The sequence below is a fragment of the Ipomoea nil genome, unplaced genomic scaffold, assembly GCF_001879475.1.
Source record: "Ipomoea nil cultivar Tokyo-kokei standard unplaced genomic scaffold, Asagao_1.1 scaffold3172, whole genome shotgun sequence".
Taxonomy (NCBI): Eukaryota; Viridiplantae; Streptophyta; class Magnoliopsida; order Solanales; family Convolvulaceae; genus Ipomoea; species Ipomoea nil.
This window is the reverse complement of record NW_017619600.1, coordinates 2,410,179-2,431,231: the sequence shown is the minus strand read 5'-3', so window position 1 is coordinate 2,431,231 and position 21,053 is coordinate 2,410,179. Positions and strand designations below refer to the sequence as shown.

The 21,053-nt window shown below is 38.4% G+C and overlaps 1 protein-coding gene and 2 long non-coding RNA genes across 3 annotated transcripts; all 3 read left to right on the top strand.

Annotated features, from left to right (window-relative positions):
• Positions 1-2,362: 2,362 nt before the first annotated feature.
• LOC109168144 lies at positions 2,363-3,224 on the top strand. The gene is made up of 2 exons (XR_002051998.1): positions 2,363-2,457; positions 2,774-3,224. It is a non-coding gene; the product is annotated as an uncharacterized LOC109168144 (long non-coding RNA).
• A 6,627-nt stretch (positions 3,225-9,851) lies between these two features.
• Positions 9,852-10,427, top strand: LOC109168143. The gene is made up of 3 exons (XR_002051997.1): positions 9,852-9,895; positions 10,032-10,036; positions 10,158-10,427. It is a non-coding gene; the product is annotated as an uncharacterized LOC109168143 (long non-coding RNA).
• An 8,650-nt stretch (positions 10,428-19,077) lies between these two features.
• On the top strand, positions 19,078-20,616 carry LOC109168096. Its single transcript, XM_019317141.1, has one exon. The coding sequence runs from the start codon at positions 19,078-19,080 to the stop codon at positions 20,614-20,616; it is 1,539 nt and encodes a 512-aa protein (XP_019172686.1).
• Positions 20,617-21,053: the final 437 nt, after the last annotated feature.

Genomic DNA, 21,053 nt, shown 5'->3' with positions numbered 1-21,053 from the left:
AACTTTCTCATATGAAACTTAATCTATTTTTTACTCCTGAAATTCTGTGTCTTAAAAAGTTTGCCAGGGTTGCAGTTACATTGAGGCTGATGACCATACATGAGTTCACAATTAGAGATCCATCTTACTCAGAAATGAAGGAAACTGTTCTACAATTGCCAGACTTTTTTTTTTTCAGGAATTTCAAAACTTAATATCATCGTTTGAGCACATGAGAAGTGGGTTGCAGACACTGATGAGGTACTCACTTTGTTTTTGACTGGACTAGTAGAGAACTTATATTCTTATAGTCTGTAACAACAAAAATTGAAAAGCCAAGTTGGAGATTCTTTGGGGTGTAAGGGCGTTGATAAATTATTGCCAGTAAGCTATCAGGGATATGTTGCTTTTGTTCCTTACTTTCTGTTTTTAGCTAATTAATTTCAAATATATGCCTTCTTGTTGTGCTACTAGCAGGCAACAGTTAACAAGAGATCTATAATGAATAAACAATATAATTCTGGAGGACTATGTATTAATTAATATACTACATGATGTTTCTTATGATGTTTGGTTGGAATATAATTTACTTTTCATCCAAGAGATTTCAGATGTATGTCTATATATTTTGCCATGGTGGGAAATGAATAAATAACATAATTCTAGATAACTAAATATTTATATGCAATATGATATTTCATATGGTATTTGATAAAAGTACTATTCAATGTTGCAATCATTTGCATGATATCATCACATTGCTTTCACCAGTTTTGAATAGTCTGATATCCTCTCATTCTTTAGATATACATTTTCACTGGACTGCATTTGAATTTATAAAATGGCATAATATAGATTTCATTAACATCAAGTTAGAGGGATTTATAAACTATCCTAGCAAAAGGAAAAGGCTTTCAACAAGTAATATCAAATCCTAATGCTTGTTATTACTATTACCAAAAGGATATAAACTTAGCCAGTAGCCAAGTCCAACTTAATCTCATCCCTCACTAGACTACATACTAACTCCTAAATATCTTATGTTATTGTGGCATATATAATAAATCATGCAGCTGGAGCGTAACCATAGTCTCCATCATCATCGTCTCCATCTCCTTCTAAGCATGTTGCTGGAGCATAATTGAATCCATCATCATCATTGGCATCTCCATCAGCTTCATTCCTTTATCCCAAACCAATGATCTTGAGAACAGTAGACATTCTCTTCTGCTATTCAGAACGATGAGCGTATTGGGGCAGGGTTTAGAAGACCAATGCTATGCAGCTAGTATTCCTTGAATTGAGAATGGATGTGAAGGGTAAACTCATTTTGGCGTAGGGCTGGCATGTGGGGATTGTGGATTGTTACCTGAGGAATGTGCCGAATCAGATTGAGGATGGATGTGAACGGTAAGCCATATGCCTTTTATAAAGGGAAGAGCCGGCATTGAACCTATTTTGGCATAGGGCTGGCATGTGGGGGAGTGTGGAAGTTTTCCTGTGGAATGTGCCGAACCAGAGCTTTGCTGAATTTACCAACTTCTTGGGTAGCCACATCAGAAATGCACTTGACATGTCAGCTTATTGCTTTACTGTGTGATGGAGCATCTTATGGGGCCATGCCTGGGTTGTATAAATGTGAGACTATTCTGCATATATAGTGGTTGGAAAAGGAATCTTATTATTAATGTGGATTGTGCCATTGTGGAATATAGATATGGTAACACTACAACAAATTGGATTTTTAGCTGCATATACTTAGTGGCGGTTATATATAATCGCCGCTAAATAAGTATATAGCGTCGGTTATGTAAACTGCCGCTAATTTAACACTTAAACTAAAATGATAGTATGATACTCCGTATTTGTCCAGTATAAACAAACCGGATTTGCCCTTTCGACACTTTGCCCTTCTCCATCGCCATCTTCCATCACCATCTTCCATCGCCGTCTTCGATCTTCCGTTGACTCACAGTGCTGCTGCTGCAGTAATCTCTCGTTTACAGGTAAAATCTCTCGTTTCACCCTAATATTTCTCAAAATTTCTTCCCTTTCTATTTCAATTTTATTCATTTGCCTTCAGACTTCCTATAATTTATTGAGTTGAGTTATTGAAAAATGCAGAAATGTTATTTAGTACGGTTCAAACCTAACTTTTGCATATTGATGGTTTTATTACTTAAGAGTCCATTTTAGGACTGTGATAAAGAGGAGATTAATTCATGGTGTTCTCAAGTTTCAACGCTAATGGTGGCATATCGGATTCCAATTTTTTTTTTTTTTCTCCGTAGCAGTTTTGAACTGCGGCCACTTGCATTTTCCACCATTTTCGCTTCCACACTAACCAAACGGCCACTACTTTCTGCAGCTCAGTTGTGATTCTTGGAGCTGATTATAGGTGGGTTTTCATTTATTCACATTTCCACTGGAGATTCAGGATTTTCTTGGGTTTAGTGCTGTCTGGGAATTCATTTTCAGGTGAGTTTCATCTTTCTGCTCTCTAAGTATTTAGTCCATTGTTTTGTTTTATTTTTGCTCCAAGGTTTATTTAAGTCTTTGAAAATGAGTTTGTGATTTTACATTAAAAATGTTTATTTATATTTCACAGAATTCCAAGGAAATTCAGCAATTTTAAGCCAATTAATCATATTAGAAAGTCAAACATCTTCCTCTGCACTTACTGTCATTTTAATTTCGAGTTGGCTAATGCTACTAATGATGTTGCTGGTGATGGGCCAAGTGCGTCTCTGCAGTCATTTTCTCATTAATGCTCCTTAATTTCCTACACTAACAGGTTGGGACAATCTATGTAAATGGAGAGAGAGATTGGTGAGGTAATTGTTAAAGGCTATGGAGAAAGTAGGCAAGGAAGGTGTCATCACTATTAAGTAAGTGCTTGTATTTGTTTTCTTAACACTATTAACATTGCTAAAAGGAACAATGCAAATGAATTTCTTAATGTTGTAGGTCCTTGCTTCTATTCTAGGATGGAAAGACATTATTAAATGAGCTGGAAGTTGTGGAGCGGATGAAGCTAGATAGGGGATACATCTCTCCATATTTCATTATTACAAACCAGAAGAACATACATAAATGTGTAAGTTTTCATAATCTGATGGCTGGTATACTATTGCAATTATTATTTACATGCAAAGCGTAATTCTTCATACATACTTGCTTACGACTCTATTGTGAAAATCTCAAGCATAAATGCTATTGTGAAAATCTTGGAGTTGGCTTTGAAGGTACTGTTCTTTTCTCAAATTCTTGATAATGATATAGGCTTAGTGTAAGTTGCCTTGGAGATTTATGCCTTACTGCATATTATAGTAGAGATAAAGACCCCTCTTGATTGTAGCTGAGGATGTGGATAGCAATGCGGCGCCCTAGTAACTCTTATCCTCAACAAACTTCGTGTCGGAATCAGGGTATTACTTTGCCAATGATTATGTAACGATTGCTTAGTGAAAGAAAGAAGGAAACTGTAAATTTTCTCATTAATTCCCAAAGACGGTTACATCCGTTATTTAAGTAGTACGGCCAAGGGCATAATTGTCTTTTCAGCGCGTAACTAACTCAACGGTTACACTCAAAACGCTGCGTTTCACTAAGTTCATTACAATACCCTCCCCTTAAACCAACCTTGTCCTCAAGGTTTAAAATTCGGGAACTGAGACATCAGATGATGGTATTCTTCCCACGTAGCTTCTTCTGGGGATAGATTAGCCCATTGCACCAATACTTCAACCAATGCAGCATTATTCTTCTTCAAGATTCTCCTTCCCAAGATTGCTACTGGTTCTGTTAAAGGCTGCCCATCAGGCCCAATCAGAGGAGGTTCGAACTGAGCTGACCTGCCATGGCTAACCCTCTTTTTTAGTTGTGATATATTTTACTGGGTGGATTAGAGCCCCAGCTGGAAGTTTTAGCCTGTAAGCCACTTGACCAATCCTTTCCAACACCTCATAGGGCCCATAGAACTTAGAACTGAGCTTGACATTTCTCCTAACAGCCATAGATACCTGCCTGTAGGGTTGCAGTTTCAAGTAGACAAGATCCCCTACTGCAAATGATCTTTCTGTCCTGTTTTTATCAGCATAGTGCTTCATTCTATGTTGTGCTTCTCTCAAGTTATCCTTAAGTATGGCCATCATGTGTATTCTGTTTTGAACCCAGCTTTCTGCACTCTCATCAACTGATCTTGCTGTATCATTGATGGCTAACTGTGGGGGAGGGTAGCCATATAAGGCTTGAAAGGGAGACATCTTTACTGAGCTGTGGTAGTTTGTATTATACCAATGCTCTGCTAGTGAAAGCCAACTCTCCCACTGCTGAGGTTTATGTGAACACATGCACCCAAGATAGGTTTCCAAACACCTATTTAGTCTTTCTGTCTGCCCATCTGATTGAGGGTGGTAAGCTGAACTCATGTGCAATTTAGTTCCCATCCTCTTGAAAGCTTCTTTCCAGAACTTACTGAGGAACACTTTGTCCCTATCTGACACTATGCCCTGGGGTAATCCATGTAACTTGTACACCTGCTCCATGAATTTGCTTGCCACTTTTTCAGCAGTGAAGGGGTGGGCTAAACTCATGAAGTGGGCATACTTGGTCAATCTATCCACCACCACCATGATAACATTCTTGTTATTGGATTTAGGCAAGCCTTCAATAAAATCCATAGCCACTTGAGACCAAGCTTGCTCAGGGATAACAAGTGGTTGCAGGAGTCCAGGGGGCTGCACATTTTCTGTTTTGTTTCTTTGGCAACAGTCACAGCTGCTCACAAATTGTTTAACCTGCTTTTTGATTCCCTTCCAATAGAAGATTGCCTTCAACCTGGTATAAGTCACTTGGACTCCAGAATGGCCTCCCAAGGCAGTGCTATGAAATTCAGTGATTAATTTCTTTCTCAAGTCTTCTTGGGCCCCAATGACCAATCTCCCCTTGTATCTTAGTAATCCATTTTCCAGTCTCATGGAGGGCACAGAGTTGGGATCCAAGCTCAAGGCAGTGATTTTCTCTTGAATCCAGTTGTCATTGATATAGCTTTGCAGCACCTCTTCTGTCCATAGGGGTTTAAGAACTGATGTGGCACAACATTCCCCTCCTTCTCCCTTCCTAGACAAGGCATCAGCTGCAGAGTTGTCCTTCCCTTTTTTGTAAGTGATAGAGTAATCCAGCCCACCAGTAACTTAGTCAATCCTCTCTGCTGAATGACTGTGGTAATCTTCTGTTCTAGTAGGTATTTCAAGCTTTGGTGGTCAGTTTGAATACTGAAATGCCTCCCTTGTAGATAGGGTCTCCATTTCTCTACTGCATTTAGGATGGCTAAGTATTCCTTTTCATATATGGACCATGCTGCATGTTTAGGCCCTAACCCCTTGCTGTAATATGCTATTGGTCTACCTTCTTGCATTAGTATGGCTCCAATTCCCTTACAAGATGCATCAGCCTCAATTACAAATTCCTTTTCAAAATTAGGCATTGCCAATACAGGTGCTGAACACATGGCTCTCTTCAGTTGCTCAAATGCCAATTGTGCTTCTTCAGACCAGGCAAATCCATTCTTCTTCAATAGTTCTGTCAAGGGCCTGCAAATAGTTCCATATCCCCTTATGAATCTCCTATAATAGCCTGTGAGACCAAGGAATCCCCTTAGTGCTTTGATGGTGGAAGGTTGAGGCCATGACATTATAGCTTCTATTTTGGTTGGATCAGTAGCCAATCCTTCCCTTGTCAGAACATGGCCCAAGTATTCCACTTGCTTTTGGGCAAAGAAACATTTGCTTCTCTTGGCAAACAACTGGTTCTCTCTCAATAGCTGTAATGTTGTGGTGAGATGTTCCAGATGTTTCTCTAAGCCTGAGCTGTAAACCAGAATATCATCAAAAAATACAAGGATAAACTTTCTCAAGTAGGGCATGAATACCTCATTCATTAAAGCTTGGAATGAGGCTGGGGCATTGGTGAGCCCAAAAGGCATCACCATGAACTCATACAAGCCTTGATGCGTCTTGAATGCAGTTTTAAACTCCTCCCCTTTCTTCATCCTGATTTGATGGTAACCAGCCCTCAGATCTATCTTGGAGAAGTGTGTTGAGCCTGATAGTTCTGAGAATAAGTTCTCTACCAATGGAATAGGGTACTTATTTTTTATGGTGATCATGTTTAGGGCCCTGTAATCCACACAAAACCTCCATGTCCCATCCTTCTTGGGCACTAGTAACACTGGAGATGCAAAGGAAGAGGTACTAGGACATACAATTCCAGCTTGTAGCATCTCACCAATCATTTTTTCAATGATGTTTTTCTGATCATGTGTGTACCTGTAAGCCTTCAGGTTGACAGGATTTGCATTGGCCACCAGTGGTATGGCATGATCATGTAGTCTGGTGGGAGGTAGTCCTTGTGGTTCCTCAAACACATCAGAGTACGGGAAAAGTAATTCCTTCACCTTGTCATCAATGTTTTCCTCAGGTGATGATGATGCTTCAATTGCACTGCAGGAGGCTGTTGAGTTTTGATCTGAGTCAAAACAGTAGACTAGGAATCCCAAGGCTCCCTTCTTAGCCCAATTGCCCTTCTCCTTGGAAGTTACTTCCTTGAGGTCCACTCTCCCAGAGATGCCATGTAGTGTGACTTCCTTACCCTCCTTAACAAAGGATATTCCCAGTGGTCTTGTGTGTAACTGAATAGGAGAGAATTGGTCTAGCCAGTCCATACCTAACACCATGTCACAGCCCCCCATCCTTAGTAGTCTAAAGTCTCTCTGGAGCTCTTCTCCTTGCACTGTCCAGAGAAATTCACTGCATGCTTCGTCACACAAGTGTTTGGCCATTGGCCACTGTGACATAGAGGGGATTGGTTTTATAAGTGTGTGTTTTGAGCCCTTGGATCACCATGGGGTCTAGGAAACTGTGAGTACTGCCTGTATCCACAAGAATGATTAGTTTCCTCTTGCCCACTCTTCCCAGTAATTTTATAGTACTTAATCCTTCCCCTCCCAACATAGCTAGAAGAGAAACTTCTGCCAGATCTCCATTCTTCTCAGCCTCCTCAGAACTCAATGGTTCTTCTATTTTCTCTCCTTGTTCCAGCAGATCCTCTTCTAATCCTGTCATCAGATTAAATGTTCTTGGCTTACACTTGTGTCCATGTTGCCACTTCTCTCTGCAATAGAAGCACAATTTCTGCTCTTTGAGCCTTTCCATTTCAGCTTGGCTCAACTGTATCATAGACTTCCCTCTGTTCACACTCACAGAGCCACCAGAAGAGGTTCCAGAACTGCTGTTGGATACCTGATTTGGCCTCTTCTCCCACCATTCATTCCCCTTTAGATCTTCCTCAAATTGCCTGGCATACACATATGCATCTGTCAGTGTTAGGGGGTTGGCAGTTTTCACAAAGCATCTTATGTGCCCCTTCAGTCCACTAATATAGTTCCTGATGAAGTATAGTTCTGTCAGTGTGGGGTGGGCGAGCAACATCTGTATCTTCAACTCATCATACTTACAGTTGTACTCCTCCACACCTCCAATTTGTCTCAATCTCTTGAACTCTTCCTCCACACATTCCAGTCCAAGCGAGCTATACCTTTTGCACACATCTTCTGCGAAATCTTCCCAGAATACTCTTCCACCATGGTCAATCATGTACCCTTCAAACCATGCGTCAATTCCTCCCTTAATATAGAATGACGCATATTCCATCTTCAATTCATCCGGAATATGGTATAGGAAGAAAAATTTATTACACCTTCTAATCCATCCCCTAGGGTTCGTGCCATCAAACTCAGGGAAGTCAATTCTAGGCTTTGGCGCTCTCAAGTAATCATCATTGGGACGCAATATATGTCTATTTTGCTCGTGATTCCCTACATGTACTCCTGAATTAACGTCAGCCTGACTAAAGTTTGGGCGATTACCTCCTGCGCGATTGACTGATGAGCTTGCTCCCTCAGTGTGGCGTATCTGTACGCCGGCCGGAGTTTGATTAGCGGCTTGTTGCTGATTGGCGGTGTTCTGATTTCCGATGGCCATCATCCATTGACGGACCTCGGCTTGGAACGATTGGAACCCTGCTTGGAAGGCTCCCATGGCTTCTACACTCGCTCTTTGGTTGTCATTCAGCTGCGCCTGAACCGCCTGCATCTCGGCGATTTGTCTCGCAGCTTCGTCGTAATCGCGGCGGGTGTTGGTCATCGTAGAGGCTCTGATACCAGTTGTAACGATTGCTTGGAAACTGTAAATTTTCTCATTAATTCCCAAAGACGGTTACATCCGTTATTTAAGTAGTACGGCCAAGGGCATAATTGTCTTTTCAGCGCGTAACTAACTCAACGGTTACACTCAAAACGCTGCGTTTAACTAAGTTCATTACAGATTAGACTTAATCTATCATAATTACTGTGGTTTCAATTATTTGAATTCTTGGCAATGCATAAATGTAAGTTGGTGAAAACAGGAAGGCCAATCTTCAAGATCTTGCTACGCTGACAGGAGGCCAAGTGAGAACTGTTCTTTTCATGCCCTTAAATCATATGCTTTTAACACTTGCTAAATATGTTTGCATTAAATAAAATTTCTGGTGTTTGAGGTTGAACATATTTTGGATATTTGTTATGGAGATCCTAATAGTATTAATAAGCCTTGACTATACTATACTTGAAAGTACATTTGAAACTCCTGTGAGTTGTATCTTCTTTAGAAAGGCCTCAAATACAATTGCTCTCAACCTTATGTGCTTTCTCTTTTTTCCTAGATATATTCGAAGGGCTATGGTGCAGATTTTGACACATGGGAACCTATAGAGGGCTTGAGGTATAATTGAAAAATGGTAACTTATAAACCTTATTAAGATTCACTTGTATGTTATTACTAGTATTTTTTTTATGCGCGATGCGCAAAAATAGGTTCCCAATATTAGTACTTTATATTAAAATTTTAAATTTATTTAGATATTTAAATTATTGTAAATAATAATAATAATAATGTAAAATATCTTTATAAATTTGATATTTATATTTTTAAAAATAACTAACATATAACTCCAATATATTATTATTATTATTATTATTATTATTATTATTATTATTGAAGAAAGAAGAAGAAGAAGAATAAGAAGATAAGAAAATATATGGTGGATGCATGTGCATGGTAACAATAGTGGAAAAGGTAACGGAAGTTATAATGGTAGGGGTATGTAGTATGTTTGTCCAAAATATTGCAAAGTACAACTTTTATAGCAGAATGTATAAAAAAACTTAACAAAAAAAAAAAAACGGACATAAATGAGGGGTATAACCTTCATTTACACTTATTATGCTTTTAGAATATATATTTTATTTTATTGTATGTAGTCACCATCTTTCTATTTTAAAAAATACAGATTATGAATTGCCTTTGCTTTTGTTAATTTCTTTTTTATTATGGATTTGTAAACTACATTTTGTAATGTAGGTAGGTATCAGATGAAGAAATTAAACAACTAATGTATGTACTTAAATCATATATGCATACTGAAAAAAGCTGTAAATTTCTTTAGTTTTCTCCATCTTACTTTAATTTTTTCATTTTTTTTTTTTTGCATTTGATTGAAAGTTTGTTCTATATATTCTAGACTGTTTAAAGGATTGTCATGTCCTGGTGTGCATTAAATCATAATATATCAAGAAAAACCAGAGTTAGGACTTCAAAATTATGGATATATCATGCTTTTGTATGCATACAACTGGTTTGTCTTGCTAAAACTTTAAATCGATATCTGCATGTCTAAAACCCATGGGTTGCCTTGCAATAGCCTATGCCGTTTAAGATGTTTTCATCCGCTCTCAACTTTTGAAAGGTTTGTTAACTTTGGTGCCTTAATTCTTTTTTGCAGATAGAAATGGGAACTTTCCACCTATGCCGAAAAGGTAGCTTTTTTAAGCTTTGATGTTGTTTTCAATAAAAATCATGTCCATTCTTTTCAATTTTACCTTTGTTTGCTTATTGCTGACATTTTTTTTTTTTGTTTTGTTTTTGTTTTTGTTTAATTTCGTTGTTCTACAGCACAGGTGGTTTCTCCTTGCCCAGCTACAATGTTGGCTTCTTCATTGTCAATTCTTGGGCTCAATTTGAAGATGTCATAGAGGACTTTACAATACCTTAACTTACATTGTTCCTCTATATAATCAGGACTATCAACTGCGGCCAAAGCTGGGATATCTGTAGCAGCAATAGTAGGAGTATTTTTATTGGCAGGTTTAATCTATGTGAGATTTTACAGAAAGAAGAAAGAGAAGGTCTCATTGCTGCCAAACTTCTGAAAATCAATCCCATCACTTTGGTAATCATAGACTGATTTTTTTTTTTTTTCTTTTCTTTCTTTTGATACATATTTTAGGGTATTAAATAAATATGTGAACTTCTCTTTTTCTAATGGTCGTGTGTATTTTGTGAAGGGTATTAAATAATCATAGTTTAATTTTTTCAATTCATGGTTCTGTTTTTAATAATCATAGTTGTGTTATCCGGAGGAGTTTGTGAAGGATCACTTGTTGCTGTTGCTGCTATGAAGTTTGTCAAATGTTGGTGTTTAGTAAATTTTTATTTTTATTTTTATTATTTTTTTTTTGGGATAAGGGTCCAATAGACCCCTAAAGTATAACCAAAACAGTAATTAGATCCTCAATTTACACAGCTCTAATTGAACCCTTTAACTTGTTAAATTAGTTCAATTCACCCATTTTACCTGTAACCTTCAGGTTAATGCTGACATAGCAGCCACGTGGACTAAAAAAAAAACCTACCTCTAAGTCTGTAACCATGTGCAAGCAATCCTCTTGTTACGGCCTTATCGCTGGCTTGGCGTGCACCGGACGGCTCCGCTGTAGCTCCCGTGCTTGCGCTACAAGTGACGCTGTTCCCGAACGTCGGGATTTGCATCGGCTTGACCAACCACCATGCTACCCGCGACACTAGTAGCATCTTTGGTTTCATGAAGGCCTGGGAATTCTTCTCTACTCTCGGCGACAAGAAAACATCGTCTGTGTCGTTACCACTTGAATTTCTGCCGTTGTATGACAGAACATTGATCAGAGATCTGAAAGGACTGAAAGCACTGTTCTGGGACAACATGAAAAACATCAAAACACCGATGACCAGATAAAGAATCATTCCCCTAGTCGACGAGGACCACTGTGAGCACCGCCACTTATAACGAAACAAGAAGGAGATAGAGAAAGAAACCCCAATGGATTCTCCGCCCTCCAAGAGCTGGAGCATCCACACTCGTAAAGAAATCACGTCCAAATACGAGATCATCGAGCGGGTCGGGCGCATACCGAGGTCGTCTCTGATCCGACTCACTCATCGTCGCCTTGAAGGAAATCGACGTTTACAAGTCGGTCCTCTGCGAAATCGAAGCCCTGCAGACCCTCCAAAGTTGCCCAAACTTTATCGTAATGGATGAATTCTTCTGGGACCGACGGCTCTGTGCTAGTCCTAGAGTTCTTCCCCACTAACAACATGAAAAACTTCAAAATTGAGGACACACACGTCGATTGTCTTCCATTATGCAATATGGTGCAGAAATAGACAACATCGATGATGAAGAAGCCGGAAAATTTAGGACTGGCGATTAGTTTAGGGTTTTATTTATTTATTTTACTTATTTAGTTTTAGTTTTAATAATAATAATATACATTAAATATATTTTAATTGTAGTCCACATAGATATATGTAGGAGGTTTTTTTTTTTTTTTTTTTTTTTTTTTTTTTTTTTTTTTTGGGGGGGGGGGGGGGGGGGGGGGCACATAGATGCTTATGTTAGCATTAACTTGAAGATTACAGGTAAAATGGGTGAATTACACTAGCTAATTTAACAAGTTGAAGGGGTTAGTTAGAGCTTTTTATAGATTGAGGGTCTAATTGTTCTTTTAGTTATAGTTTGAGGGTCTAATTGCTCTTTTAGTTATAGTTTGAGGGTCTATTTGACCCTTACCCTTATTTTTTTTTTATATTTTTTTTAATCATTTGTTGTTGCTATTGAATGTTAAGATGAGAGGAATTGATGGATTCAATATACTTGTCTTATATTTATTCCATTATTTATATTGAATGTTAAGATGAGAGGAATTGATGGATTCAATATACTTGTCTTGAATTTTACATTCTTGTGTAATACTTTTTGAATAGTCAATTCGAGTAGTAAAATCAGCAAAGTAAAGTCACTTTGCACTCATAATAATTAGCCTCCAAAAATAACTTTGCTCTCAAAAACACATTTGGAGTGTATATACTACTCGGTTATGCAATAAGTTATTGCGACCATGAATTAACTTTTCGGGTGCTTCAGGCATAAACTAACTTCTCGAATGCTTCAAGCGTGAGTTAACTTCTTGGATGCTTCATGCTTCAGGCATAAGCTAACCTTTTTATCCATGAATATATTTTCATGAATTACTCAAACATTATCATGACACCAATCATTTCTTCATCAATACCTCATCATTTCATTATCATCATTTATCACAATATTTGCTTCAGGCAAACTAGAATCATCAAGATGAGATTCATTCTTCGATGACCAAATGTTTTGGTGTGCGGTACGTATGGACAAATGCCCTTCACACTCATATTGAAAGCAAACCTGCTTCTGGCTAGAATTTTGCTTCGATGAATTTGGTCGTCCTTAATTATCTTGATCATTTTGCTTCTTATTATTTTGAGCTCGAAACTCATACCACACTAGTCATAATCTCGACCGCAACCCCTTATAAAGTTACTCAACTAGGCAACATTATGTGCTTCAGGCACCAGTGCAAAGACAACCATACTTGCATTATGATTCTTCATCAAGAAATGGTTGCGTTTCTTAGCAACAAGAGGTGCTAAAATCAGCTTGTAATGTTTCTCATAATTTGTTATCATGTACTGCTGTTGGAGTACAAAATTACTTTGATGAAAAGTTGGCAATGTCTTTTCAATTAAATATTCCTTTGAAATTTCTTGTTTAGAATTTCACTTGCGAGACTATTTTGTGCATAGCTGAATATAGTTAATCATTGACTTACATTATAATATCAAAATTAAATATGAGATTAAACTAGTCAAAATGTGTCTAAGGAAGAACATTTGATGACTTCTGGTCGGGATAGTCCTTCAGGGACTTCCATTAATTCAAGGGATTCTTTTTCAATCAGATACAAATTTTTAAGATCGTGGTTCAAGTGGTGACGTATGAAAATGAGAGCTTGTGCCTTTTAGGCATCGGTGCTCTGTGACTTAGCAACAAAAGTTTTGCTCAATTTCTATGATGCCAAATATATTTCAATATCCAAAGCCTAAGTAAAATAATTGCTATAGACATGAGCGAACTCAATAGATTCACATTTTTCAATGAAAGGCATGATCTACAAGATCATCATTTGATGCAACTTTGGGAAGCAATGTGACAACTTGGGGAAAAACCATTATTTTGAATACATGTTCAAGCAATGGATGAAGAAACATCTTTTACATAAATATGCAATATATGTTTCTTAGCATTCTAATACAAACACAACAATCCGATGCAAACATATAATAAGGATTGATTATGCATTTGATATCCATAGTCATAGAACATACATGGATACAAATACATACAATTTGGCATATAACTACATGTATTTACCATTTCAAAGCATCATGGTTCATATAGAGCCTAACTCATATACAAGAATTGAGAGAATAAATAAAGATAATATGTATTTACAAATTCATGTATTTACCCAAATTCTTAACCATGTCTTGATGAGGGATTCACCACTCAAAAGTTGTTAACAAACATGAAGAATAATCACTCATTTCATAGAAACAATAATTGAAGGTTCCAAACCAAACTCGTAGCCATATATACACATAATATTTATATATAAACAATGGCATATGATTCAAAAAATCAAAATGCATAGGAAAATGAACCAATAGTACCGTTCACCGGAGATTACAATAGAGACTCGTGCTGATAACGTGTTGTAATTTGGCCTTCTGATTAGCTCAGTTTCCGCGTGATAGTTGTACAACAATGCTTCGATTGTATGTATGAAAAATATTACAATATGGAATGGAAGAGTAGAGAGAATACATCTCTAAGCTTACTTCTGTAATCTTACTTCTCGATTTACTTCTTGAAATTTTACTTTCTGAAACTTTATTTTCCAGAGGAAGTTTACTTCTCAGAGTTAATTCTCTTAGTTTGCATGCTTATTTATATATGGAAGTTTTCTCATGCATGCAACATGACTCTCGTATGCAATTGACTGGTTGTTAATTCAAAATTAAATTATTATTTGTTCCATAAATCCTATATCAATTCCGGAAGGATTGATATTATTAACAAATTATGATAATCATCTTTTGACTAAATTTATGATGTCAAAATGTCGAATTCCTCTCCAAGTATGGCTTAGTGCAATTCTGTGTTATTTAAGGGGTTGTATACTATACCCTTTTATAAGAATGATCCTTGACTTATGTCATACATGATATGATTGATTTAGATATTATTAGTTTGAAAGATAAAAAAAATGATATCATATCAGTTTGCCCGAAGCAAACGAGGGAATGAATTATATCATATCAATTTGCCTGAAGCAAACGAAGGAATAAATTATTTCATATTAGTTTTCCCGAAGCAAATGAGGGAGTGAATTATATCATGTGAATTTGCACGAAACAATTCCCAAACCAGTGAGTGAACTAATGTAAAGTTGAGGATAAGGATTTTTGGAAGATCTTGAAGATTTATTTTATTTGACAAGCTTCACAGCTTCCCTATGATTGTTGTGTACCCTTGTAATATCATTTGATATGTATGCTTTCATATCTGATTATATATTTTCTTGTTGGGGACATCAGTTTTATATGCTATTGTGGTTATCACAATCTGACCTACTGCATATCATAATTATTCCCCCTAGAACCTAGTACGTGGTATAAAACTAAACATTTCTCATCTGCGTTTTATTCACAGTGTGCAGTCTTTTTCCTATATCACTACCATAACGTACCTTTGTGGGCATATATATGTTGATTATAAACCTCCGTCTGTTATTTAAATTCTTAGAGCCCATGATAAGGGATCAATATATAATTAGGTACGCTGACTGCACACTTTATGAAGATCATTTCACGACATTAGGGGGAGATAAGATCTCAAATTTAATAGAATGCCGAGAAATTCTATAGATGATTGATCTTCAATATTTAAGTCCACGTACTAGGTAGACTGAACTAGAAGTTCAAAAGAAGTAAACTGAACTGGAAGTTCAGAAGATAATTAATCTGCCAATATATATATATATATATATATATATATATATATATATATATTGATCATAAAAGAGTGACTAGGTCCTATATATCTTCCCCAACATGGACCGTATGTATCTACCAATGCTCCTTGAAGCCAGAAGCGTGGAGACATGTTGGTATAAAAGACAAGAATCCGCGGAAAGCTAAAGCTTGTAGAAAATTTCGTCACTCTTGAAATCGTTTAAAGAAGTATGTCCTGAAGACATTTGTCCAGAAGGCGAAAATCTCCATTGAATTTATAGGTGCACCCAAAATCATAATACTCGGAATGCGGAACGACCAGATAAAAATATTATTGGGAAATGTCTAGAGTCTGGTTGAATTAGAAATTGCCATGAATTTTATATATATGGGAGAAATTTATGAAAAATGTTATAGTTGTCGACAACAGAATTGCCTTTACAAATTGCTCTTGTTATATGATATTCTGGATCCAGAGCTAGGCACCAGTAGTGCCCTGATTTTTTTTTTTTAATGTATAAAAGAGCAATTAAGGCATATACAGCTCAACTCGCTAAAACTATATTCTCATTATAACATGTACACCATTTTATGTTAACCCTGTAGGTTAAAAACAGGGACGGAGGCAGTATGGGGGCAGTGGGGGCAGTTGCTCCCACTCCCCCTACCCCACCCCTTTATATATATGTATGTATATATCTACATATATAGCATTAAATGTTATATAAAATTTATATTTATGTTTAACTTATTAATAGTTAAAGTAGTTTAGTTAGTTGAACTTTAAATTTAATTATTAAAAAAAGTGTATGGTCATAGGTTTAAATCTCATTAAAAACATTTTTTCTTATCTTCACTTATTTATTTTATATCTTTCATTCATTCCCAAGATAAATATTTTTTAGCCTACTTTTATGAATCATTTAATTAATGTAGTATACAAGTTTATATTATACTTCATTTTATTCAAATTATTTTATCTAATTGATTATGTTTCATATTTTGTCATAAATATTTTTACATTTTCATCTCACTCAAGTATATTTTTTGCTCCAACTCTAACTATTGTTTAATCTATCAAAAGTATTCTATTGTAATTTATAATATATTTTGTATTTTAACCTTATTATGACTGTTTGATATTTCGTAATTGATATTTCTAACCGTCATTTAAACTTCGCCCCCGCTCAAGTATTTTTCTGGCTCCGCCCCTGGTTACAAATGGGTGTTTGTACAAATGAGAATTACAAATAATCGGGTGGTATGAAATAAAGCGAGACTAGTAGCTTAAGGGTTTACGCAGAGACCCTGAATTGATTTTGATCAAATATTCTCTCCCACAACATATGGCATTATATTCCGCTAATTAACATCATTGGCAGTGAATTGTAAATCTAGATATGCAGTTGATGAACGTCATGACCGCAACTTTCTGGTCATTAGACGTTAATATTTATTTGTAAATCCCTGGTGGACTCAACACTTTTTAAATGAGGAAAGTGGAAATCGCAATGTGTATCATTAAACTACTAAAGTCTTTGTATGACTTGAATATTATTGACTGAGCATTTTCCTCTCGAAGAAGGAATGTACAAATAATATGTACCATTATGTGTTCGTTAACGAATTGCTAATGGAGTTATTTATTTATCATCTTAGTCGATATTGATGGTTTAAATATTATTGAAACACATAGAGAGCTTGGTGATATTAGCTCATGCTGAAAGACGGAGTTTTGAAATAAATGACTTGGAAATCCAAGTATTGTCTTATACACCAGTTAGCCTATTTGAAAAATGTCCTAAAGATGTTTTATATGGATAAGTATTATTTACTTATCACACAAACGGTTGTCCAATAATCTCTTGAAGTAGATAAAGGATCATTTAGACTCGAAGATGATAATGGGGATATTTAGGGACAGGAAGTCCATTACTTCATTGCTATTGGAGCACTATTGTTGAAATAGATGTTCCATAATCGCATCAGGCCTGATATTGAATTTGCGATGAAATTGCTAGCAACATTTAGTGCTTCCCCCTACAATGAAAATTGGAATGGTATTTAACATATCCTCCAGCACCTTCGAGGTACAAAGATTTTGACGTTTATGTGAGAAACCCATATGTAGTTTTGATGGGCTACTTAGGCACTGGCTCTTTTATTTGATCCCTATGATGCCAAGTCCAAAACTGGTTATGTTATATTTTTACCCCCAATGTCCCATATGAGGACAAATAAAATTGTGTTGCACAAGCAAGTAATAGGTTTGTTAAGGGGAACCTTACAAAACAACATGTCGCACCTAAGTCTTTTTACACACATGAACTCTAGAAGAGTTGTAAAATTCTTGTTGAGAAAGTTTTCCCCACTGAACAATCTTGCAGATATGTTCACTAAGTCTCTTCCTACATCCACTTTTGAGTAATATGTTTATAAAATTAGGATGCGTAGGCTTAGAAAATTGTTATCTTCAGGGGGAGCGACAATCACCAGTTGTGCTTGAATGGACAATCTAGAGGACTTTTGAAATCCTGAAGATTATGCTCCGAAAGCATATGGTTGTACTCTTTTTCCCTTAGCTAAGTTTTTTCCCACCGGGTTTTCTTAGGCTATGGTTTTTAATGAGGCAACTGATGTTGGTGCACTTGAGTGGATAGTCTTGAAGAACCTTGAAATCTTGAAGATTATGCCCGGAAGGCTTATGGTTGTACTCTTTTCCTTAGCTAAGTTTTTTTCCCACTGGGTTTTCTTAGGCTAAGGTTTTTAATGAGGCAATCGGTGCAGCACATGGTTTGACATACTTCGTGTACTCTTTTCCTCGTCGAGGTTTTTCCCACTGGGTTTTCCTAGCGAGGTTTTTAACGAGGCATGCGTATAGTTTGATAATGGCCAAGGGGGAGTGTTATAAATATTATTATTAGGGAAAATTGTAAAAAATTCCCCTCTATAATATGCCAATTATCAATGTCACCCCTGAATTATGAGTGATGTAAATGTTGCCCCTCAATTATCAAAATGATGCACATATAGCCCCTCCCGTAACGGACCTGTGGTTCCCCATCGCTGGTACTTCGAATCGAATGAGGGAAAAAACAACTAAATTACATATTTACTCTGACTTAATGATGTCGTACACTAACGGGGAACCACATGTCCGTTACGGGAGGGGCTATATGTGCACCGTTTTGATAATTGAGGGGTAACATTTACACCACTCGTAATTCAGGGGTGACATTGATAATTGACATATTACAGAGAGACATGTTTTACAATTTTCCCTTATTATTATTATGGCCATTATCACAAGACCTTTCATTTGCCTTATATTTATTCCATTATTTATATTGAAGGATATGAAGAGTTGTATGGATGTATATATATTCATATTTAAGGCATAATGAAGTCATATTTATAGAGAGTATGTCGGGCAACTCGTTGTATCCACCGCTCATTCCCCTTTACATATCTTGGTTGCCCTGTGTACGTGGGATGAAAGAAGTGCATCTACTTTAGCCCTACAGTTGACAAGGTGAAGGCCAAGTGTTTGAGCTGGGAACGCCGTGTCTTGTCGAAGGGCGGGAAGGCCACTTTGATTACTTCAGTTCTACAGGCGATACCCCTACATCTGTTCGCCACCTGCGCCCCGCCTAAGCAGGTGATCCGGGACCTTGAGCGTTGTTTTGCCAGTTTCTTTTGGAGGCAGTCAGGTGGGTCCCGGTATCACTGGAGTTCGTGGAAGAATCTCGCCCTTCCCAAAAAAGAGGGCGGGGTTGGTTTCTTAGACTTGGACTTGATGGTGCGTGCTGCTAGTGAGAAGCTGTGGTGGACTTTTCGCACTGAGCACACGCTATGGACAGATTTCATGCGGGCAAAGTATTGTAGCCGGGTTCACCCGGTTGCAAAACTTGTCCGGACTTCAGACTCTCATACCTGGAAGCGGATGTTGGCTGTTCGTGATGAGGCAGAGCGTGCCATGGGCTGGCGGTTGTTCCAAGGCCGGGTTAATTTCTGGTGGGACAACTGGTCGGGTCTTGGTCCGCTTGGCAGACTATACCCTTTCCCGGGGGTCTCGTACTCCCGCGCTCCGCTTCTTGACTTCGTTACTGATGGCGTCCTCGACTTGTTTGATCATCCGGACTTGGCTTTGGCCGGGTTACAGGTGGACTTGTCCCGACTTGGGCAAGGACCGCGAGATATTCCTGTTTGGCGTCCAGCATCCGACGGTATGTTTTCTTTCGCTACGGCGAAGTCTTTTTTGCGACCTGCTAGGCTTGTTGACCCGGATCCCTTCCTTGCTAGATGTTGGCATAAGCACCTCCCTTTTAAGGTGTCCTTCTTAGCCTGGAGGGTGTTTTGGGGTCGCCTGCCTATGGATGACGTCATATCTCGTTTTGGCCATGTGGTCGTCTCGAGATGTTGGTGTTGTCCGGCTCCTGCTTTTGATTCCATTGCACATATTTTTTACTCAGGAGACACAGCTCGTGCTGTGTGGCATCATGTGTTTGCGTCCCTCGGCCTCCAGTCACGCCATAGGAGTTTACGGACTTTGATCGCTAGCTGGGGGCGGAGTGGTACGCATAACCCTCTTCGCTCTTTTGTTCTTTGCAGGTTGCCATATCTGGTTCTCTGGGAACTCTGGAAGCACCGCAATGGGTGCTTACACAGCCGAGATACCCCGAGTGTTGCGCGAGTTATGTTTGGGGTAGCTCGGGGCGTGGTTGAGTGCCTATATCGGCGGTGGCCGGGTCAGCATATCCTCCCGCCTAATTGGAGGATGATTGTGTCTTATCTGGAGGCACATGTGCCTCGCCGAGTGATCCGTTCTGTTCGTTGGTCCCCCCCTTCTTCTGGTTCTCTCAAGCTTAATCTTGCGCTTTCGGCTTCAGAAGGGGGGGCGGCTGCCTTGGTCCGTAACCAAGGTGGCGGGCTTTGCTACGGGGTTTCCTGGTCTAGGCAGGGGGAGACTATTCGGGGCCTTTTCCGAGTTCTCTTTTCTTGTCTGACTTGGTGCCTGGACGGAGGTCATCGGGTTCTTGTGGTGGAGACCTCTGTCCGTGACCTGGAGGCTTACTTTGATGCTTCGGCCACCACACCTTGGTATATGGATGACGTGGTCTCCAGGCTGCATTTCCTCTGTTCCTGCGGCACTATCAATTTCATGCTATGTTCTCCCCGGGCGAATCTCCCGACTCAGGCTCTTGCAGATTGGGCCCTTGATACACCTGGGGAGACTGCCTTCGTTACATTTGCTGACTTACCACCTAGGGTGCGCGCTCTCCTCATCCATGATGACGTGCCCTATGTTTCCTTCGACTTTGCGGACCCGCCTTGAGGGCGGTGCTCTGCTTTATTTCTCTTTCGTTTTATTTTCTCGTCTTTTATTATTTTATTTTATTTTGTGGCTAGTTTTTTCTCGCATGTATAGCTTGTTTACAGGGGGCATAAAGGGATTCTGGTATCGGGTTTCTCTTGAACTAGCACGCTTCACACTAGAACTAGTCCCACCGAGGTAACCGGAGTAGAGAGATTCGTATCGGGCCTCAACTTTGAAGCCCGAAAATCACTAGTGGTAAGCAGACCTCGGACTCTCAATGAGGCTTACTCCAGTGCTGCTAATCTCTACCGAATCCAACTACTCCAAACGCGGAATCCAGGAACAAACCCGAAAGAAGAAGTAACAGAAGTGGAAAGCCGCTCCCTCCAGCATGAGCAAACCCTTTCGGAACTAGTCACGAATGGGCGCAACTATCCCAGCCCGGAGACTGGGAA

Excerpts from the sequence above, each read along its gene's own strand:
- LOC109168096 (XM_019317141.1), top strand. The coding sequence starts at position 19,078 with ATGGTGCGTGCTGCTAGTGAGAAGCTGTGGTGGACTTTTCGCACTGAG.